Source organism: Suncus etruscus, chromosome 6 (assembly GCF_024139225.1).
Source record: "Suncus etruscus isolate mSunEtr1 chromosome 6, mSunEtr1.pri.cur, whole genome shotgun sequence".
Lineage (NCBI taxonomy): Eukaryota > Metazoa > Chordata > Mammalia > Eulipotyphla > Soricidae > Suncus > Suncus etruscus.
The window spans coordinates 77,977,345-78,000,266 of NC_064853.1; the positions used below are offsets into that span (position 1 = coordinate 77,977,345).

Consider the following 22,922-nt stretch of genomic DNA (forward strand, 5'->3'; position numbering starts at 1 on the left):
CACAGTCTACAGATTTTGCCTCTTCCAGGTCTCAAAGCCACAAACTCTAAATTGGGCTTTTTTGGGGACTCTTTATCCATTAGGCCATAACATCATTTATTCTCCCAACCCATTTTATATTACTGGATGGTAAACTCACCATATTCTGGCTGCTCTTTGGTTTCAAAAGTCCGGTGGCCTGGGGCCAGATGGTCCCACCCTCTCGGGGGGTTGAGGAAGTTGCTGTCATCGGAGGTACTGTCATATTTGTAGTCCTGGTCCCCGCTGTTGGCTCTGGCCAAGGACAAGGATCTCTGCCACCACGCCCGCCAGTCAGGGGAGGGGACTGACCAGCTGGGCTTAGTCCCTGGATGCTGATCTTTATCTGCTTCAGAGTCAGGGCCATCCACCACCTCTATGGTGACCTGAAGAATTCAGAACAGTCCAGGGTCAATAAGGAGTTGCCAGTCTCCAAGCAGTCTGACCTTCAGAAGACAGTTGAAGAGAACAGAAAATATGATAGATGTATCCAACGGGAAGGAAAGCAGGTGTTGCATGGTGACACAGGATGAAAAACATCCAGGAATGGCCAACATGAGCACCACAATTACACATGACTGATGCCTGGGGGCCTCAGGGTTAAAATAGACAATTCATCATGAAAGCCCCAGTTTTCTGGCCAACTATGTTGTTAGGAAATCTTTAATGACTCAATAGGTACAAGATTTTTCTTAGAGTTCCATGAGAATAATTTCTATGACACTGAATACTTGTTTATGGTTCACTGTTTTATGATCTGTTCTCAATTCTCCATTTATCCCTATTGAATCATCAAACTCTATTATTGGTAGACCCCTATAATTGTTGAGTCTAATTTATGGGCCCCTGTACTTTAGAAAAATGGCCACAGCCAATTACTTTCTATCTACTATTAAGTGTCATTGAATATTTCCTTTTTCTGATTGCACTGGCTGTGTGACTCATTAACAACCATGTATTCTACCAGTGACAGCAACAACCTATGAACTCTGTGGCTTCTGTTCACTCTCCTTTCCATTCTCTGAGATACTGAGTATAAAGAAAATTCAGCCTAGAGTTCTGCACATATTGGAGTCATATGAGGAGAGAATCCATTGAAAAGAACCAGGATGCCTTTACCATAGACCAGATCCCTGACTTCAGTCACATGGAGGCTGTCTAGATTTTTATCTCTTTTGGGCTATCCCAGTTAATACCATGTAGAACCAAGAAAAGCTTTCAGCTAAAACTCTGCTCCAATTCCTGACCCACAGAAACTTGAACAAGTCAATAGTTTTTGCTACCATCCTTTATGTTTTGGGGTGATCACGATACAGAAACAGCTTTTTATAAATAGGGAAAACTGGCACACAGAGAAGATGACAATTTGACTAAAGTCACACAGCCAATAACTGTAGGCTCTAAAAGTATAGGCTTTTGTGCCTCTCAAAAAGTAGGAAACAGAAAGGGCCTTCACATGGTCCAGGAATCAAAGAGGTCAAGAATGTTGTTTGGAATTGAATACTAAAGGTTTTGTGGCATTATGGGCACAAAATCTCCAAGACCTATGCTCTTGCAGTGTTCGAATTTTCACTCATCCCACAGGCCAGCACCAGGGCACTTACTCAACCAATCGTAAAGCCAAGATTAGAAATTGCGTTTGAATTTAGGGAGCCTATTTGGAAGTCACAGAGTGAGAAGAATGTAGCTCCTTGGCTCCAGCAGACAATCAACATAGAGAAACTTGCTTAAGAATATATAATAAAAGACTCATTGGGTTCTTTGGCCATCACATAGCTCTTGCAACACCCTCTGGCTAAGTTATGTGCCAATGAATCTGAAACATGCTCTCCAAGTAATCAGCGCAAGATGTACTGGGCAGATGCATTTCCAGTTTTGCCCTAACCTGAATTCTGAGACAGTTGCTGAGTAGCTTGCCAAATGATACCAGGGTGTGCCATCCCAGAGACAAACAGTGCCTTCCTTTTAGGAAAGGGGGAGTTAGGAAAGGAGAAGTTTTTATTCTCCTCACATGGACATTCAAATGAAGCTGTCCAATATATGATGGACCTGGAACCTTTTGTGGTCATCTCAAGGTCAAGAGCACAATCTCCAATCCCAGGCTAAGTGCATCTTTCCCACCAGTATGAAAACCTAGTGTGGCTTTATTGACTTGATTTCATGTCACTGCTATTATTCCAGTAATCATAATTATGGAGCTGTTTAGTCATCTCCTTAAAGCAGAAGAGAGGAAATATGTCCTCTACTCTGGATCCCTGTTGTTAGCTGACAAATATAGTCACTAGAGATTCCCAGTGAGTAGGACCCATTGTCCTCTCTGCAAGGAAAAGTGTAGGAAGAGGGTAGATCCTAGTTGTAATGCAGAGGTAAGAAGACAGAGCCTTTCTCTTCTGCAGTCCCACTCCCCTCTGCAGACAAAACAATGGAACCACAACAATCTCTTAAGGGTCTTGGAGGGAAGAAACTGCCAAGAGCCAGGCAAGCCAGCAATTATGGTAATGAAATCAGTCTCTGGGTCAGAGATAAGGGGAACATGCCCAACCATTTTGGTATTCAGTTTACACTCAGATTGGAGGCAGAAGAATTGCCTAAACAAAAATGCCAAGCAATTTCTCCAAGTTGGAAATCAAAACAATTTTATGTTTTAAACTATTACCGTCAAAATGATTAAAAAAAAAAAAAACTGCTACTCAGATCCAAACAAAATAGATTTATTGCCTGGCCAAGCAGTAACAAAATATAAATTTACTCCAAAACTTCTATCAATGAGTAAATCTCAACAGTTTAGATGTTTCTTTTTTCCCTTCAAAATTTAGACATTGCCTCAATTGAATTAACATCTAAAAGAAAAAAACCAAAGCAACCTTACAACCCACCATGTCCTATAGTTAATAATGTAAAAAAATCTCAGCTTTTTTACATCAAAAAAGAAACCTAATATTAAAATGACAACTTCATTGATATCAAATTAAAAAAGACATTCTGAGCATATTTGTAACTTCTTGAATTTCAAGGATTAGTTTTATACTTCCAATTGCTATTATTTACATATTTTCAATCATCAAAGAATCTGTTTATAAAGATACCTTGAATAATAATCAGTGTGATGAGCTGAAAGTCTGGGAATGAACCAAGCATATTTCCATGCTTGTAAAGACTGTACACTTTATTGTCTTTTCTTCTTTAATACATGAAATTAAAGATATATTATCTTAATATATTATTTCTTTTGGACTTTTTTACACCATAATTCGAGACAGTATAATGAAAAGAGCTTGTTCAAAAGGCTCAAGTTCCCCTTCTGGTAGAAGCTTATCAGCAATTAAGAGACAATATAAAATGGGTGCCAAGTGGGGAATTCTGACCAAATCCAGGAAATGACCTTATGCCAGGGGTCTCAAACTCAATTTACCTGGGGGCCGCAGGAGGCAAAGTCAGGGTGAGGCAGGGCCGCATAAGGAATTTCACACACAAAAAAAAGTCCTCAGATGTCATTATTTTTTTTTTTTTTTGGTTTTTGGGCCACACCCGGTGACGCTCAGGGGTTACTCCTGGCTATGCGCTCAGAAGTCGCTCCTGGCGAGGGGGACCATATGGGACACCGGGGGAATCGAACCGCGGTCCATCCAAGGCTAGGCAGGCAAGGCAGGCACCTTACCTTTAGCGCCACCGCCCGGCCCCAGATGTCATTATTAACAGTTTTAATTATTTCTTCTGAACATGAATAGAACATTGAATGAAGATCATGAACAGTTCTTCTGAACATGGCATCTTTTGCCTATTCCTTGCTGCCAGAGACTTGACAGTGCTTCTTCTCACAAATCTGAACCACATTTGGCTTTAGAGAGGAAGCAGTTGAGACCCTCAGTATGGCTTGAAGATGATCATCATTAAGTCTAGACCTGTACTTTGACTTATTGAAGTTCAATTTTTCACACAAATATGTGCTCCCAAAAAGGCACACGGTGCACTTGAACATTCGGGAAAGCTCAGGGAAGCTGGGGGGCAATTCTCTCAAAAATTGCCCATGCATGTCTGCTTTTCCACTAATCTCCCTGAACTTGGCTTTGAGATCAGAGTTGCATTGCAGGTCAATGAGCTCCATTTGAAGCACAGGAGGGACATCTTGCACATCCAAGGAAAAGGGGTCCACAAAAATTTGGAAAGTGGCTCTGTGCTTTTTGAAGTCTGCAAATCTGTGATCAAATTCCTTCTCTAGCTTAAAAATAGCATCAACATATTTCTCACCACTGAATGGTATGCCTGCATCCACAAGTTCCTTGCATGCTGGGAAATGGCAAAGGTTTGTCTGAGAGCGCTGGGATTTCCATAACACAAGTTTTGTGGAGAATGCTCTCACATTGTCATAAGGCAGCACTGATAAGCTGCCTTGGGCCTTGTAACATCTTGTTTAGTACATTCAACTTATGTGTGATGTCAACAAGAAAAGCTAAGTCCATGAGCCATTTGTGATCACTCAACTCAGAAACAGCATTCCCATCTTTCTCCATAATGGCTTTCACTTCTTCTCTCAACTCAAAAAATCTTTTCAGGACATTTCCCCTGCTGAGCCAATGTACCTCGGTGAAATAGAGCACATCTCCATATTCTGACTTCATTTCCTCTAAAAAAGCATGGAACCTCCTATGCTTTTAGCCCCTGGATCTGATTTGGTTGATGCATTTCACAAAAGCAGACATCACATTGTCACACAGCAGGCATTTACTGCAAAGGGCCTGCTGATGGATTATGTAGTGAAGAGCAATGGCCTTCTCTACACCTTCCTCTTCAAGTTTTTTTGAACAAGTGCCACCAGTCCATTTTTCCTCCCTGTCATCAATGGCGCTCCATCAGTTATTATTCCAACAAACTTCTTCCATGGCAAACCTGCATTCTCAATGGCATCATACACATGCCGAAATATCTCATTAGCAGTGGTCTGGCCATGCATTGGAATTATTGTGAGCAGCTCCTCTGTCAATTCAAAATTGCAATCAACACCACGGACATAAATTGTGAGCTGTGCAGTGTCTGTTATATCTGTGCCCTCATCAAGAGCAACTGAGTATGCATCAAAACATTTGGCTTTCTCACACAGTTGATGATAAATGCCACTTGACTTGTCAGAAATGCGCTCTGCCATAGTGTTGGCAGAAAGGCTGATTTTGCTAAACTGACCTTTCTTTTCCAGACAGATAATACTTGCAGCCTGTAACATGCAATTTTTAACAAATTCTCCTTCTGTGAATGGTTTCCCTGCCTTAAGCAATCATCTTACTAACATTGTAACTAGCTTCAACTGATGCAACATTCTCTTTGGCTGCTTTCTTGAAAAAATCTTGTTGCCTCATTAGACATGCTTTAAGACTGGCAACCCGCTTGGCTCTCTCATTTCCTTGACATTTTGCACATTCCTTGGCATGTTTAGTTGAATAATGGCGTTTCAAGTTGTATTCCTTGTGCACTGCAACTTTCTCTGAGCAAATAAGACATGTGGGGATGCCTCTGTGCTCAACAAAGATATACTGCGTCTCCCACTTTTCCTGAAATTATCTGTGCTCATCATCAATCTTTCTCTTCACTGCAGGCTTTGATGAAGTCATGATGAAGGTATGACAAAATCTAATTCTGTAATAAACTTCTCTCCCTTAGACCTCCGATAATGCAAGGGACAGTGGGCAGGAGCAGCGGAAATGACGTCTGCGCTAGGCGAAAAGTATTTACGATTATTCACTTACCGAATATTCGCAATAAAAAATCGCATTAGTAAGAAAAAAATCGCAAAAAATCGCATTAAATATTTGCATACCCTGAACGAAACTGCTCGGGGTATGCAAATGTTTAATGCGATTTTTTTCTTACTAATGCAATTTTTATTGCAATTATTCAGTAAGCGAATAATCACAAATACTGCGATATTTGAAGGCTGGCCACGGGCCAAAAAATGTTGTAAGAAGGGTCACAAACGGCCCGTGGCCACAAGTTTGAGACCCTATCCTTATGCAATGGTGACAGTTTTTTTTCCTGTTTTCAAAGTTAATAATGCCTACTTATTAGGTAAACATTCTTTTGCTATGGAAAAGCACTCTTCATAGGAAACACAATTCTCAATTAATTGATAATAAACTCACGACAATAAGACTATAGAATTGTTAATGTCTTATTTTTTATTTTCTCTCTTGTTGAGTGACACCTGGTAGTATTCATGGATTACTCTTGGTGGTTTTTGTTTGTTTGTTTTGTTTTTTTGGTTTTTGGGCCACACCTGAGGACTCTGATGTAAGGTTACTCCTGGCTATGTGCTCAGAAATTGCTCCTGGTTTTGGGGAATCATATGGGACACCAGGGGGATCATATGGGATGTTGGCGGATTGAACCACTGTCCACCCTAGGCTAGCACGAGCAAGGCCGATGCTTAACTGCTTGTGCCACTGCTCCGGCTCCTCTTGGTGGTTCGTGGGAGATTATGCGTGTTGGGAATGAAACTAAGATCAGCCATGTGAAAGTATGCAATGCAATCATAGAACTCACTGTACTTTCTCTACGACCCAGAAATTTCAAGATTATAAACTCAAGAGAATCTTCTAGAATATATATGGCTTTTAGGCCACACCTGGTGGTGCTCAGGAATGACTCTTTGCTGTATACTCTGGGATCATGTCTGGCAAGGCTCAGGGACCATATATAGTGTTGGAAATCCAACCCATGTTGGCCATGTGCAAGGCACGTGCCCTACACACTATACTATTGCTGCAGCCTCTCTCTTCTAGAATCTTATTGCTTGTCATTCCTAAACCTTGTGCATGGCAACTACTGTACAGACATTTCAGTATTTGGCAGAGAGGAAAATGAGCTCTTAGAGACATGATAATTTTCTCAGGAACAACACCATCAAATAGGGACAAGAAAATCATTTTCAGGAAGAGTCAGGTACCAGATTAAGCTAATTTTCCTTCTTTATCCACAGCTGCAAAATAGACCAAGAATATATATTTTATTGAATTGACAAAGAAAATAGGTCTTATCTAAATCTAGATGATAGGTTTTCTCACTAATGCTTTCAAAACCTCTCTGACAAGCCCAATTAAATAGGGGTTCAAAATGGAAAGTATTTTGTGATATGGAGGTGTGTGCTTGCCCAAGTAGTAATACTCATTCTATGCAAATAAGTCCAAAATTTCAGGTGCAGAAACTGGGAGAATTCAATTTTCCAATGTGAAGAGCAAAGACATAGAGTAACTCTCAAAATAAAGACTTCTGATCTCCAGCTATTCTCTATCCATTTCTTCTTTTGTCTTTATTCCCATATTGTTAGCAAAAGTCATATACTTATTTGGGAAGATTTCCCAGATATCTCAGGTAATCTTCATTCTGACTTATACAGTATTGTACTACATTAGTCTGTATTGTGCTCATAGATGAGAACACTAAAGTTTCGGAAAAGTTCAACTTCATGAAACCAAAGGTCAAGGTTAGATGACTGAATGGTGGCACCCAGTCCCAAAATCAGCTCAAGTGCATTCTTCAGCTCATGTTCTGGACAATAGAGCTTGTGAAACAGAATGTCTTATTCCTAAAGATGTATGAGTCTTAGGCACAGTAATTTCTTGGTTCATGCTCAGATGGACCTGCCATTCCACAAATATGTTAGAGAGGTGGAAGGATGGAAAATCAGGCGTAAAAGCACGTACAATATTTGTAGCAATGGCCAACTCATCTGATTATATCTTGTGGCATTTAAGAGGCCTTGGGCCATGTAAATAAGTATATTCGAGGGGGATTAAAGGTCTTCAAATTACTTTTTAAAATTCTCCATCCATGGAAGAAAAGAAATAAGGATATTGGTTGAAATAAATACCAATGTCAGTTTGCAGAAAAGAGAAATATTTGGTTGTGAATAGCTACTGTGGTAATGAGTTGATGTAGTAAGCCTAATAATGAGTTATTTTAGAGATTTTTGTCTTTGCTATCTGGCCATCAAAAACCCAGCCAAAGAGAGATACCAAAGTTCAAGTTTTACTTGTCCTGAGGGATTTCCTTTTTTTCTTTCCTGAATGATTTTTTTTCTTTTTGTAAACAACCCAATCCCAACTTCTAGTATTTTTTTAAGTTTAATATGGAGATTTGGTTCAGGACTTGGAGGCAATTTCTTTCTACTTTGCACATTGTTGTGGTGTCCCCCCCGCCCCATATTGTCTCATCTTGTTTCTGCAGCTTGAAACAGTCTTCAAATGGAAGACTATTACGAGGAATAGAAGCCCACCTAGCTAGGCATATGAAAGGGAGTTAGCAAAACTTCTAAAACTAGGGCTTTTTGAAGGATTTCCCTTCTGAAAAGTAAAGAGGCCCGAGAAAGGGTTAAAACCCCATGCTTGGACTCAGCAGTGGCACTGACTATGGACAAGTGTGGGCCATTTGGCAGGAAAAACTGGGATTCGGCTTGGAGGCATGGAAAACACTTCCAGGAAGGGGGCCTGCTTAGAGGAAGGGGTATAAAATTCCTATTCAGCTCTATGGTTTCAGTTAGAATTAAGGTGAGGGGGGAGCAGGTTGCCAGGGGAGGGGAAAAAAGGGGCTGAAACTAAGCCAGTCCTAGATATGCTCTTCACCTGTCCTCAGCCTGAGCTTTTCATGTCCCTTGAGGAGAATAAAAGACTTTGATGGGGCCTCCAATGAGCAGCAGGGCAGTCTGTTAGGCTGCATCAGTCTGTGCCAAACCAGCAGATTTCAACAAAGGAGCAGACTGAGAGAGAGTTGGAATACAAACCAACATGCGTTTTCAGAAAGTGCCTCATCTTTTAAAGAATGTTGGTTTTAAAAGATGTTGGTTTTAAACACCGGGGAGTTGGTTTGCTCAAGTGCAGTGGTGTGTTGTGGGACATTGTGGGTGCAAGGGGACAGCTGTGCACACACGTGCATGTATGTGTGCACATGCACTATGCACTCATATATATATATATATATACACACACATATATATGTATATATATATTTTTTTTGTTTTGTTTTGTTTTGGATTTCTTTTGGGGTCACACCTGGCAGCGCTCAGGGGTTACTCCTGGCTCTATGCTCAGAAATTGCTCCTGGCAGGCTCGGACACCATATGCCGGGATTTGAACCACCGTCCTTCTGCGTCTAAGGCAAAAATGCCTTACAGCTGTGCTATCTCTCCGGCCCCATATATATATATATTTTTTTTTTTTTTAGAAATTTTTTTTGCACTCATATATATTTATATGCACATGGAACACTAAGTTTTCAAAGGGGATAGCTGATTCTTTATTTCAGCATCTTTCTGGTTGACCAGCATTAAGCTTTTGTGGTCTTTCAGACAGGGAAGACTAGAAATACAGCTCATTATTTTTCTTTAGGAGCCAATATGGCATTAAGTCAATAGATCATGGTCTCCCTTGTCATTCACAATTCCCCCCCCCCTGATTGTACCTATAGAAACTATATGAGACAAAATGAAAGAAACTGATTAGGTAGTGGAAGAAAAGGTTGCCTGTCTATGGCAGTTATTTGAATTTAACAGCACTGTGCATTGGAGCTTTATTTGTTTCTAATTCATTTTGGTATATGAAAATGTGGGGAGCCTGGACTCTTTGGAATTATAGGACTTTGTGTCCCTCTCCCCATCCCTCATACCAAGTGTCTCTCTTTGAATCAACTCTTAGGCTTATGCTTATTACTGTGCTAGTAGAAAGGTAATATAAGTGAAAAATAATTGCACTGATTGCTACTTTTCCTAAGTTATATATCTATACAAACAAATGGTTCATGGTCTCAGAGGGGATGCCATCAATCACTTTCCATTTGCACCATCTTCACTGCTCTACTCTGTGACAGCAAGCAAGAAAGCTGCTTTTTATCCAAGAGGTTCTTCCCATGATTCTCAGGTGTAGCCTTCTCACAACTTTCTCTGCACTCCTGCAAACTCCAGCAACCCCTCATGAAGTCAGGTAAAACTATTCCAAAACATTCTTGACTTCCCACCCAGCTAAACAACTCAGCTTCTTATGGTAAAAAATGAATTTTAATCTTGACTGCTTTACTGATTTCATTGTCTGCAAACTTTTCATTCCGTGGGCTAGGGACAGTTTAGTTCTTGGGTTGATCTTCTCTTTAACAAAGTAATCAGGATTTCCTAGCTCTACAGACAACTTCTATCTAACCATTATTCTTTCTTGACATTTAGAGTCATGTTTTAAAAAGTACAAAGTAATGATTCCATTCATCTATAGAATAGAGAATCAAAATATGAATATAAGTCATGCTAACCATGACAAAGAATAGATATTGAAATATGGAACCAATTATTAAACAGAGTAGGAAGGAAGAAAAGAAGGCTGGCCTAGAAGAGAAATAAAGACAGTGGTGGACAGTGTGGATATATCAATAACATAAAATTTAACACTATCATAACTTCCCCAAATATAATAATTAAAATTAAATTTTAATAAAAGGAACCAAGTATAGATTAGAGAGGATAAGTTATGGAAATATTTTGATGGCTGGTTTTATGATAGGAAAATCATGAAAGCTACTGCTTAAAAAATGTTTTTTTTAAGGTAAGACCTTATACCTTGAGGCCAATCTACATCCAGGTCTTTTCTGTTAACTTTACATTAATAGTACTAGTACTTTTTTATTTTGACATTTTGGGGGAGGTGAGTCCCAAGCAGTGCTGAATCCTAAGCCATTTATGATGATTCTCAGCCAGAGGGGTCACACTTGGGTCTGGTGATTTAGTGCATAGGCTTGGTGGTGCTGGAGTATACTGAGGTGGTAAATGGGGCATTCAGTACAAGAAATGCAAACTGGTGCCTACACATGTAAAGTACATAGTCCTGGCCACTGAGCTATGTTTTTGTACTTCTTCATAACTAATTTTAAAAAGTCTGGAACTGTTCGTATAGGTGTGGGTGAAAGAAACTCTCATTCACTGCTGGTGGAAATGGTCCAATATTTTGGGAAAACAATATAAATATTCCTCAAAAACTAGACTTTGAGCTTCCATATACCAGCAATACCACTCCTAGGATACACCCTAGGATACCCAAAACACAATGTAGAAAAGCCCTCTGTATTCCTATGCTCATTGTAGCACTATTTACCATAATCGAAATCTGGAAAAACTCAAGTGGCTAAGAACAGATGAGGGGCTAAAGAAACGGTGGCACATCTTCACAATGGAATACTATGCATCTGTTAGGAAAAAAATGAAACAATGAAATTTGATTATATATATGTATGATATGGAAACTATTTTATGCTGAGTGAAATGAGTTAGAGGGAGAGGGACAGACACAGAATGACTGAACTCATTTGTGGGATTAAAAAATACTATGGTAATAAAGAAGTATTATCACATTATATAATATATATTATGTATAAAATATATATAAATCATAATTTATATATAATGTATTTGAGTAATAATACTCAAAGAATCCAAGAAGATAAGAGATGAGGGCCAGGAGGCCCAGTCCATGGTAGGAAGATTGCCACAAATAGCAGGGGAGTAGAGTTAGGGTAGAGAAGGGATCACTGTGACAATGATTGTTGGAAATGATCACTCTGGAAAATAAAAAGAAGATAAAGTGATATGAAAAAAAAATGAAGAGAGAGAGAAAAGAAAAATGTCAGCCTCAAAGACAGGCAGGGGAGAGGGCAGTGGGGAGGAGAGGGAAACTGGGGTTATTATGTATATTATATGACTGAAACTCAATCACAAACAACTGGAAAAAAACTGTATTATGAACAACCTTATAAACTATTATGTCTAAATGAAGTAGTTTTTAAAAATTAAAAATAAATCTAGTACAGTAATAGGTTAGTCCTCAAAATTTAGGCCCACACTGACAATTTTATTTTGTGGTAAACATGAGAGCCATAGCAAGCCTTAAATTGCTTGGGGCATGGCCTGCATATCTGCAGAGTAAAGGCACAAGTGTACTACAAATTTCAAAACTTAAAAGTCTGTACAGACGTCTGAGAGTTACTTCCTGAGGAGAAAGGAACAACACTGGGCAACAATTAGGAGAAGTCCTGGCTCTTTTTTGTACCTGGATTGGCACCTCCTGAGTGAGCTTTTATACTTTATCAGAGAGTCATATAGCCTGTTCATGGAGCAAGAACAGGGAATCAGCAAGCCTATTTTTCTAACTCATCAGTGGGAATAATAAGTAATCATTGGGCAAGCAATGATTTCTGCACATGTTTTCAAAGACTGATGTCCAAAGTTCTTTTCCCTTTGGTATCCTCTATACTGTCATGTCCCTACGCCTGCCTATTCATGTAGATATGCTCTCTGTGGAATTCAGTGCTTTATCTTCTCTCAGAGATATCTGGGAATCTCTGGAAATTCAAATGGTGTCTGGGATCTTTATACTGTGGCCATTTTGGAGGGCAATGGTCATATATTCCTAAAATTTCCAGGATCAACCATGACATTTACATGTGGTAGGTATGTATGTGTTATTCATGATGTTATTCATGAGTTATTCATGATGTCTGTCAGCCAGCAGAACATGTGGATTATAAGCAAAACAACAGAGGTTGTGAAAATCAGATCCTCTTAAAACAGTGGCATGTAGAGAGTGTTTATCTACAGAGACAATTAAGGATTAGTGGCTCTGGTTGAAGATCTTTTGCCATGTATACAATGTGGAATCTGATGTAGTGAGCAAGAAATGGAAAAAGTTGCCTCTCCACAACAGAAACGAAGGGAGAACACAACAGGAACAGCATGGAAGCAGCCATGAGAACAGGAGCTGCCAAGAACCATGAGTTGCCCAGAAAAGCGAGGCTTCTTGCCTTTATGGATCACAGGAGGAGAGAAAGGCCAAGTTCTAAGTGAGTATTTTGTATCCAAAGTGGCTTCCTGCTAATAAGCATTACCTGGATATTTGGGTTCTGCCCATTCAGATCAGCTTTTGAAAGATCTGGAAAGTTGGGTAGATCAAGGAGAAAGGATGTGGGGCTGTCTCTCTGCAGTGAAGGGCGGCCAGCCTCTTGCCGGAATCCCTGCCTGGGGAAGGGTTCTTGTGAAGCCTGCTGGTCCAGAGGCTCCCCTGGCACTTCTTTAAGAAGAGGAAAGCTGGTTTCGGATGAAGAGTCACTTTCCACATTAAGATTAGTCTAAAATAAACAGAAAAGCAAGCAGAAAAGTAAATAGAGGAGACATCATCAAGGCATGCCTTCCATAACAATCCTTTCAATCGTGAGCAAGAAAGTCCCTAGTCAAACTGGAGCCAGATGGTACTCCCAATACATCTGAATTCCTTACAGCTTAATGTTCCATCTTTAACAAGTTAAATCAATAGCAAACTTCCCTTAGCCTGCTGCTTAATATTCTTCAGAAGGTTAACAAATTAGGGAGTATTTCTGAAACACTAAAACATGTCAGTGCAGAGTAAATAAACACTCATTTAGAATAAGAATCATAATGGCTTTGATTTTACAGTTTCTACTGTAAGACTCATGCTTTGGGTATAGCTCTGGTGTCCAGAATGTGCTTCTCTTTTGGAGCAGGGATACTAGCAAGTGGGTTTCAAAGGATCTGGAACCTCACCAGCCATTCTTGGCTCACAGTTCAATGCACAGACCCCAAAGATGCAAGGCTGCTGGGTCTTGTGGCACAGGGTATGCCTGGGCCACCCTGGCAATGAGGGGATCTTCAAGGGTCCCACCTATCAGTGCTTGGCTACCTTTAGTAGTGCTTCAGCAATGCTCAGGAGATAATGTAGAACTGGAAATTGATCTTGGGTGAATACAAGGCAAATGCTTTGCCATGGTACTATCTAAAGGCCTCTGAACTTTGTGTCTAGATGTGTGTAATAGATCAAGATATCTAATCAACTTGAGCCAAATATTGATTGTATTAATTTATCCTTGCATCTAGTAATTCATTAATCTCTCTGTCCATCCATCCATCCAAATGCATGCTAACCAGGTGCCAGGAACAGGAAGCAAGGAATGATAAAAAATGTATATTTTTTAGAGTATACATCAAGTTGGGGTTAATAAAATAAAAACGGGCTGAAGAGATAGCATGGAGGTAGAGCATTTGCCTTGCATGCAGAAGGATGGTGATTTGAATCCCAGCATCCCACATGCCCCCCTGAAATGGCCAGGAGTACCCCTGAGTGCTGCTGGGTGTGACCAAATACCAAATAATAATAATAATAAAAATATGAATAATTAAAATCCTATCATAAAGTCATGCTTACTAAGAAGAAAATAAAGAAGGGAAGGATAGAAATTAGCTGGGGACAATAGATAGGAAGATCTCCATGGGAAGTTCACCTTGGATAAGAGATCTGATTAAGGGAATGCAAGTGTACAAGGATGATCTGGGAAAAAATATTCTAGAGGCGAAAGCAGCAAATGAAATGGTTCCTAGGTAAGGATGAAATCAGTGTATTTGAGAAACCAGGAGTAAACCACTGAGGCTAGAAAGGAGTGAAAACAGTAAGAATAATATGAGAGGGGTCAGAGCGACAGTGCATTTGAGAGGGGGTTTGCCTTGCATGCAGTCTATCCAGGTTCAATCACCAGCATCCCATATGGTATGCCAAGTCTGCCAGGAGTGATTCCTGAGTACTTCTAGGTGTGGCCAAAAAAGACAAAAAAAAAAAAAAAAAAGAATGATGTGAGGGAAAGATGAAGAGATGAGGATAGTTAAAGAAAAGGCAACAGAGCTATTCTGAAATCTGATGCTTTTGTTCTACAAAGAAAGTGCAATTCTGATGTTTTTCTCAGTAAAAAACCAACTCTCTATTTAGTTGTCACTTGGGGAAATTTTTCTAGTGATTGAGGAGTGCAGAATTTTTTTTTTTTTTTTTGTGGTTTTTTTTTTTTGGGTCACACCCGGCAGTGCTCAGGGGTTTTTCCTGGCTCCGTGCTCAGAAATTGCTCCTGGCAGGCACGGGGGACCATATGGGACGCCGGGATTCGAACCGATGACCTTCTGCATGAAAGGTAAACGCCTTACCTCCATGCTATCTCTCCGGCCCCAGGAGTGCAGAATTTGCTGGACTTTCCTCCCCCCAAAACCAACCCACTTCCTCTCTACCTCCCTGGACCTTTCATTGGAAGTATCCATCCCTTCAGGGATAGCATTTTCATGTTTACTGGTTAAGGGAGATGTGAAGATAGAATTTCACCAGTGTTTCGGTCAGTGGTTAATGTTCTTGTTATTCTTGGGTATGTTTGGGGGCTTGAGAGTGTATATTCCAGCACAGTGTCTCCACATCAACTCCCTTCTTCCCTCCACAGTGCCTTGGACCCAGTCAAAAGGTTACATCTGGTATCAAAGTGCTCCTGACTCTACGTACCCAAGATCAAGAACAGCTGGAAGATGAAACACGTGCAGGAGAGAAATATCTTCTTAGAGAATTATCCTCAGGGTATGTCTTTGCTAGATTTCTTTAAACAGAAATGAGGACTGAGGACATTCATACAGAGACAATCTTTGTAAAGGTTCCAGAGGCTAAGAGCAAAACAGAGAGACAGGGAGCTTGTTGTCTTCCTTTAAATCATACAGTGAGGGGAGGGGATGAAGGTTACTCTTCATGTTTTTGCTTGCCCTCCCTTTTTATTCATGAGATGTGTCCAGGGGCGATGTCTTTGTTCACCTTTCCAGCCACTTCTCTGCCATGGTTTTGGCTTCTGGCACAGGGTGTTGCCTTGGCATTCCCAGGCATTCCTCAATGCAATAGAAGCCAAATGTATTATGCTGAGATGAGTAGGAGTGGTGAGGGAGAGAGACAGGGCAAGGGAGAGCCCAAAGGGAGAGAGGGAGAAGAAAAGAGGAAAGGACAAGAGAGGTCAGGAAAGAAGGTGAGGAGAAAAATGATAATGTGAGGTGAAGAGAAGATAGGAAAGAAGAGAAGGGAGGAGAACAGTGCAGGAAAGGAGAGGATACAAAGTCATAACACCCTGTCACCATACCTGAGAATGTGTCAGAATGACCATCAAGAGGTGTACAGAAAAGGAACTACAGCATACTGTTTGGTGGAAATATAAAGTGATCTAGCTTCTATGGAAATGAGTACTTTGATTTATCAAAATATTAATAATAGGATACCATATGTCCATTAATTCAATTTCTCAGAATCTATCTTGAGAAGGCTAAAACGTAAGTTTGAAAAGAGCTATGCACTGATATGCTCCCTATTGTGCTATTTATAATAGTCACGGTATGGAAATACCTCAGATGTCCAACAATAGATGTGGGGATGAACACTCTGTTATCAGAAAAAATGAATCAGTGCTTTTCGGAAAATAAGAATGGAACTAAAGGAGTTATATCAGAAGACATCACTCATGTGCAATACAAAGAAATATAAGCAAGGAGGGAAGGAACTGTGGTAAATTGTGCTACTTTGGTAGTGAGTGTGGAGTGGCAACATATATTTGGAGGTGTGAGGCTAAGTCTAAAACACACAAAATATACTTAATGTAAATCTATCACACCCCACATCTATGTCAATCAAATGCTAGTAACTGAAAGCATTTGTTCTATCCCCCACTTCAGGATCCCTTGCCCTAAAACTTTCTCAACAGTGTAATAGAAGACAAGTGACTTTTCAGAATGGGTCCAGGATTTACTGGCCAATTGCTCAGGGGATTGTCTGCAAACCAAACCCTAATTTCTTTGTTGCCATCAGGACATATGGATGAATGGAGCTCTTTCTTTTTCTCTCAGATGAAATACTTTTTAACTTCTGAAAGGATATTGTAGAAGTAGGCTATGCAGTTTTAGAACTATTTGGCATTTTCTTAGATGGCTGAAAGAAACAAGAACTGAGTCTGATTGATTTTTTCGATTAGACTTTGGAATGTTTCCTGGTAGGCAAATACAACACAGCTTAGTGACCCTGGCTTAGCCACACACTTTTAAGAAAAAGTCCTTAAACTCCACGTGGACAAGGGATCCTGCAGTAAAATAAATAACAATCCCCCCAAACAAAACAAAAACAACAAAGAAGAGTCTGCACAATCCCAAAAAGAGCCAAGAGATTGGAGTATGTTAGTGCTAGGTCCATAGCCAGGACAATGTAGGCCACTGGTGTTTCTGCCGGGAATAGTGTTTCTGGAGTTCAAGGATATTTTGGCTTGAGTTACATACATAATTGTGCTATTTCTCAATCTTTTCCTTATCCCTCATAAGTCTAATATTTTTACAACATTTGGAAGACAGACAGTAATAAGGAAATGCTAATATGACCTATGAATAACAGAGTTACTCTTCCATTTCTAGCACATTTATCCAAGCATTTAAAAACTGAAATAAAACTGCCAAAACCATACAGAAACTGTAAATCCTAGAATAAGGAAAAGGTGTTTTTAAATGGTTCCGATAAAACCATATTCCATTTTATTCTGTCACTAGTCCGATTGGGGAGTAGTTATTATTTTGGTGATCTACATCAAAGGTAGGAGACAGTAGACAGAATATTTTAACAAGATATTTTAACATATCTTTTCTTTATCATTTGGGAATAGGACACAAGTCACACCTTCCCTAGTCTTGGTTGGTGGATTTTACTTCATATACATCCACCACTCTTTTGTACCACTTAAATTATTTTAACTGACTGGGGACCTCAAAAATGCAGAAATAAATTATTGTGATTTATTTAGAAAAGCAAACATGCTCTAAAGGGTGTATCTTGGAAACACCAGGAGCTAAAAAGAAACTTCCCCATTCTTACAAGCAGCAAGTAGGGTTTTATTTGACCTAAAGCCATGCAACATGAAGCAGATTACTTTGGGAAAATACTTTTTACCCACAATGTGTAGAGCTAACCTTCAACCTGTGATAATACTACAGCTCCAGCAGCAATGTTTACTCTTTTGGGATCTATGACTACTGAGAAGACTAGAAACAGAAGAACTAAAATTATGTTGGTTTACCACATTTGCCTTGTTCAATGGCTCGGGCAGGTGATATAGGGAGGTCAAATTGCTTAGCTACTGCTTAATGACCATCATCTTTGCTCAATGTTCCTTTCATCTATTATGATATAATTAATGTTATAAACAGGAATGAAGTCACACTAAAATGTTAATGTTAGAAAAACAGCCCCATATGTAGGTAGCCTTTTGCAGTATTTTGCATTAGCAATAATACTATGGCACTAATAAACTACACAATATACATCACCCCCCCCCTTTCTTTGTTTCAGGAATCAAGTGGGTAACAAAAACTATTTTCAGCATGTATTTATATTAGCGGACTAACCATGGGACTCAATAATGCCCAACAGACTTAGGTGGAAGATATTATATTGGATAGTGAAGAAGAATGAGAGACAGATTTATTTTATTTTTCAACCTTTCTCTCTCTTATCTGACTGAACTGTGGAAATAGTTGTTTGGGGTGAAATAACGTAGCAGACAGAGGGAGTAGAGGAGTGGGGGGGCACTGGTGGCAGGAAGGTTACACTGGTGAAGAGGGGTGTATTTTTTATGACTGAAACTCAACTACAAATATGTTTGTAACCCTGGTGCTTAAAAATATCATTAGAAAAAAATGAATAGGGGCTGGAGTGATAGCAGAGCGGTGGGGCATTTGCCGTGCACATGGCTGACCCATGATGTACCTGGGTTCAATCCCTGGCATCGCATATGGTTCCCTCAAGCCAGGAGTGATTTCTGAGCACATAGCCAGGAGTAACCCTTGAGAATCACTGGGTGTGACTCAAAAAACCAAAGAAAAAATAATGAATAGACTGAAAAATTTCAATGGAAAGATGAAGAGGTCCCGGTCCCTTTTTTGTATTGTATTTTGGTTTTGTTTTGCTTGGGGGCCATTTTTAGCAATGCTCAAAGATAACTTCTGGCTCTGTACCTGGGGTTTATTTCTGGCAGTACATAGGAGAACAGGGGTGGTACTGGGAATTGAATTCAGGGTCAGTTCATATAGGAAAAGTACCTTGCCCCTGTACTACTTCTCTGACCTTTTTTTTGCATGGTAGAATCATACTGGCCCTAAAATGGTGACTCTGAACTTCTTTTGTCATGATCAGAAATATCATGATAATATTGACTATGATGATGCCAATTGAGGAGCTGTTCCTTAAAATTAAAGTGGAACAGCTCCGTTTAGTTATGTGATTCAAGTCTTTTATTCCTAGCGCTTGAGCACAGTGCCCAGCTGATAGATGCTCCAACAGGACCCTGTGTGACTCCTCATGGCAACAAAATTTTGTGTATTTCCTTCAGATGCTGACATGTTTAATACCCCACTCCAAATCAGCCCTTTGCCAGACATTATAGAATATTTTTTAATGTTTTAGTAATTATATATTACATTTCTCAAATCTTTTCCTCACTGGGTAATTCAGTATTTCATTTAATCTGCACAAAATGTCTATCATTACATTTTTTGGAGAAGAATGTAATATCAGACACAAGACCTAAGGGCCTGACATGCACTCTGGTTCTTTGACTTATGTACTGGCTCCTGCTGTGGCATTTAGTCAAAGAAACCATAACTGTTTGGACAAATGGCTAATTCTAGAGTTTTTTTTATCAGAGAAAAGTTTGGAGCAAAGAAACTATTATTTATTTATTTTGCCTACACCTGGTGGCACTCAGGGGTTACTCCTGGCTCTGTACTCAGAAATCAGTCCTGGCCAACTCAGGCATGCAGGGGATTAAACTGGGTCAGCCACTTGGTATGCAAATGTCCTCCCCACTGTGTTATCACTCCAGCTCCATAGCAAAGAAACTTTAAAAGTTACTGTCCTTGTCCTCTCAGAAGAAGACAGAAGACTCTTGGATACCAGGGGCATCACTCAAAATCAATAGATCACATGGTAGAATCACTTATATGTAGTATATGTAGTATACATGTATACTTATATGTAGTATTTAGAATAATTGCATGAAGAAATGCAGTGGCTTAAAAGAGGTTTATCAAGAACAATCTAGGACCCAGAATATAGTGAGAAGTAAAGAAAAGTGGGGGAGAAGAAAAATATGAAATGATGGTTGACAGGAGCTAAAAGTCTTAGCTACATTTCTGGCGTTATAAAGGACAGAACTAAATTTGCAAGCCAGAGTCAACAACAATGAAATCATTAGACCCAAACTTTAACAACCAAGCTTCAAAAGGTGCCTATTATGCTGGCAGGCTGAGGTGGGGAATGCGGGCATAGGATGGAATCTGGGAATATTGGTGGAAGGAGGTTGACACTAGTGGTAGGATCGGTCCTGTGACACTGTATGCGTAAAACCCAACTCTGAATACTTTTAAATCACATTGTTTTAAATAACAAATAACAAAAGAACAGATATGGATTGGAAGAGGCAAGAGGACTGGAGCCCCTCAGCTGCCTGAAACAAGATTATAGTGATTCATAATAGAAATGCAAGGGTGAGTGTCTGAAAGCTTTTCTATTCATCAAACTACCATTTAGAGACTTGTTATTTATGGGTGCTTGTTCACATATGTGAGTGCCAAGAAGATGGCTGTGCTTATTGTGCTGCTCAGAGATGAAGGCCTTCACCTCAGGAAGCAGTCAGTGCAGGGATTGAACTTCATACATTCAAGGAAGGTACTCTACTCCTTAGTAACCTCCTCAGTACAAGCAATGAAGGTGCTCTACTATTTAGTCATTTTGCTGTACCAAGGGCTGGTTTTGCTTTGCTTTATTCTTTCATATCCCATGTATAAGTGAGATTACCTAGTACTTGTCTGCACTGACCCTTTTGGCCAGCAATGTTGAGCTTCCCTCCTCCCTGTGTCTGGCACTGAGGACATTCCCTCAGCTGATGACTGGGAAAAAATGGGTTTGAGAATGATGTTCAGAGACATGTTCTTTCACTCTAACAGTGCTTATATAGGACAAGAGACACTCGGACATATACAGGGTGGCAGGGCCTAGGACACCAGAGATGGGCATCTAGGGATATGAGGTGCCAGAGGAAGTTAAACATGAACACTGGGGATTAGGAATGTTTGGGATCAAAACAATGGGACATAAAATTGACTTTATCTCTCTCAACCAAAACTCTCTGTGAGGGAGGGATGGCCCAGAGTTATGCCTGTGTGTGACCTCTGATAATAGGGGGATGGCACATCTCTTTTGTGCTGTCCTTTCCCATCTTTGGAAAAGTGTATTCCTGAGACTTATGCCTAAATGAGAATCCCTGGAGCAGTGGATCTATGGGAGTGTGTGTGGGGGGGGTGGATCTGAAGTTGTTTTATGGGGGCTCCATCTGCCAGGTGGTTTGGGAACAGCATCAGGGGCGGTCTTTGTGATGTCTTTGTCTTTCTGTACTTATGCTTAGCAAATGACTCTGACTCCATCCATGTTCTCAGCAGTGGCAAGATTTCATCTTACAGTTGAAAGACGGTTTGAAAGTTCTTGATTAGAGCATGTTGGGATTTTCCCATCAGGCCACCACATTCCTGGTTCCATCTTCTGGGTCATTTGGATATCTGCTAAAGCTCTATTTATGGGGTTGGGACCTCCTCCATTTTCCTTTGTTTTATCTACAGTCCTGGATATCCTTTACAAAAGATCACCAAAATGTTTTGTCCTCTTGAAGAGAAATCTCATTTGTAGACTTGCCATCTTTTCTAAGATGACAAGTCCTGATGTTTTACTACCTGTGTTTTTTCCCTCCATACATCATTAGCTCAATATCAAGAATGTCCAGTCTATGGAGCTGCAATTTTGGTAGCTCCTCATGAACGATGAGAACAGCCAATGATCATAGTTTCCTAGCAGCTCATCCGGTAGGCAATGGTGGTAAGGGAACAGTTTATTAAAGAGCGAAACCCTACACAAATTAGGTGATCAGCTCCAGAGAAATGATGATGAAGGGACAGAATTGGGTAATGGGGCATCTTCAGGGAAAGTTTGTGAAGCACTAGAGTCCGTGTCTGCAGTCACTTTCCTGCCGCCACTAATATTGACCAATGGGAAACACGGCTGACTTGATGACTACCAGAGGTACTAGAAGAGACGCAAATAAGCAACAAATTGTAGCCAACTAAGACAGTTTTAGTGCTTTTTTTTTCCCCCCTAAAAACAAGAAAGGCGGTGGTAACTATTCCCAGATTAACATAACCAGGCAGACTTCTTGGAGGCAGACAGGATGGGAAATTTCTGGAGGGCAAAGAACAGGCCATATCTGCAATCTCTGAAGCCCACACCCTCCAATTCCACATGCTCAGGGGGCACTCAATAAGTAGTAGTTAATGATAATGATGGCTACAGGCCTAGTAAGATTTTGTTTTAATTAGGCTCAGGCTACAAGCCTCATTACCCCTAATGTAGCTTTTATGTGGGATTCTAAAGAAGAAGAAGAAGAAGAAGAAGAAGAAAAAAAGCAAATCCAAGAATCCTCTATTGAAGATATTAAAGAAGATATTATTAGCAATGCTTTTGGTCTCATAGACTTTGAACAACAAACAACAGAGATTATAATTAACGTCACTGCAGCCTCTCTCCTTAAAACATACTAACAATATAGCTAATTAGCAATATGTCCTCATTTGGGGCTGGCCATCTGCATATTATTATCGACAATGCTTGTTTCCTTTTTTCCAGATTAAAGGAAGCCATGCTGCACCCAGGCATATGGCCGTACTTCTTCTACATTAAAACACTCCATTTTCTTCCACCCACGATAAACACACTCAGGGCTTTATCTGTGCTGGGCATCAATTTTTGTCTGGAACACTTCCACATTGCTAAAAATAAGCAAAGAATGCCACTGATGGTATTTCAAAGGGAAGACCAAAAGTTTCCTTATTGGGGAAGATAAAAGAATACAGAAAGGGGCACAATGATTATCTTTACACATAAGTGGGGGAGTCGATAATCCTGAGTGGAGAAAGGAGCCAGGAATATGAATAAAAATAGAGAAACTTTTTC

The 22,922-nt window shown here is 40.0% G+C and overlaps 1 protein-coding gene across 2 annotated transcripts in view; it reads right to left on the minus strand.

The window, feature by feature from the left end:
• Positions 1-22,922, minus strand: part of ISM1 (isthmin 1) — a 90,801-nt gene that overhangs the window by 19,343 nt on the left and 48,536 nt on the right. Inside the window, exons 2-3 of one of the 2 annotated variants that reach the window (XM_049774339.1) lie at positions 12,922-13,161; positions 140-404 (exon numbers count right to left, since the gene is read on the minus strand). In XM_049774339.1, the coding sequence (XP_049630296.1) occupies positions 140-404; positions 12,922-13,161 (505 nt within the window). The remainder of the gene's footprint in view (positions 1-139; positions 405-12,921; positions 13,162-22,922) is intronic. The other variant, XM_049774340.1, reaches the window with a different exon arrangement.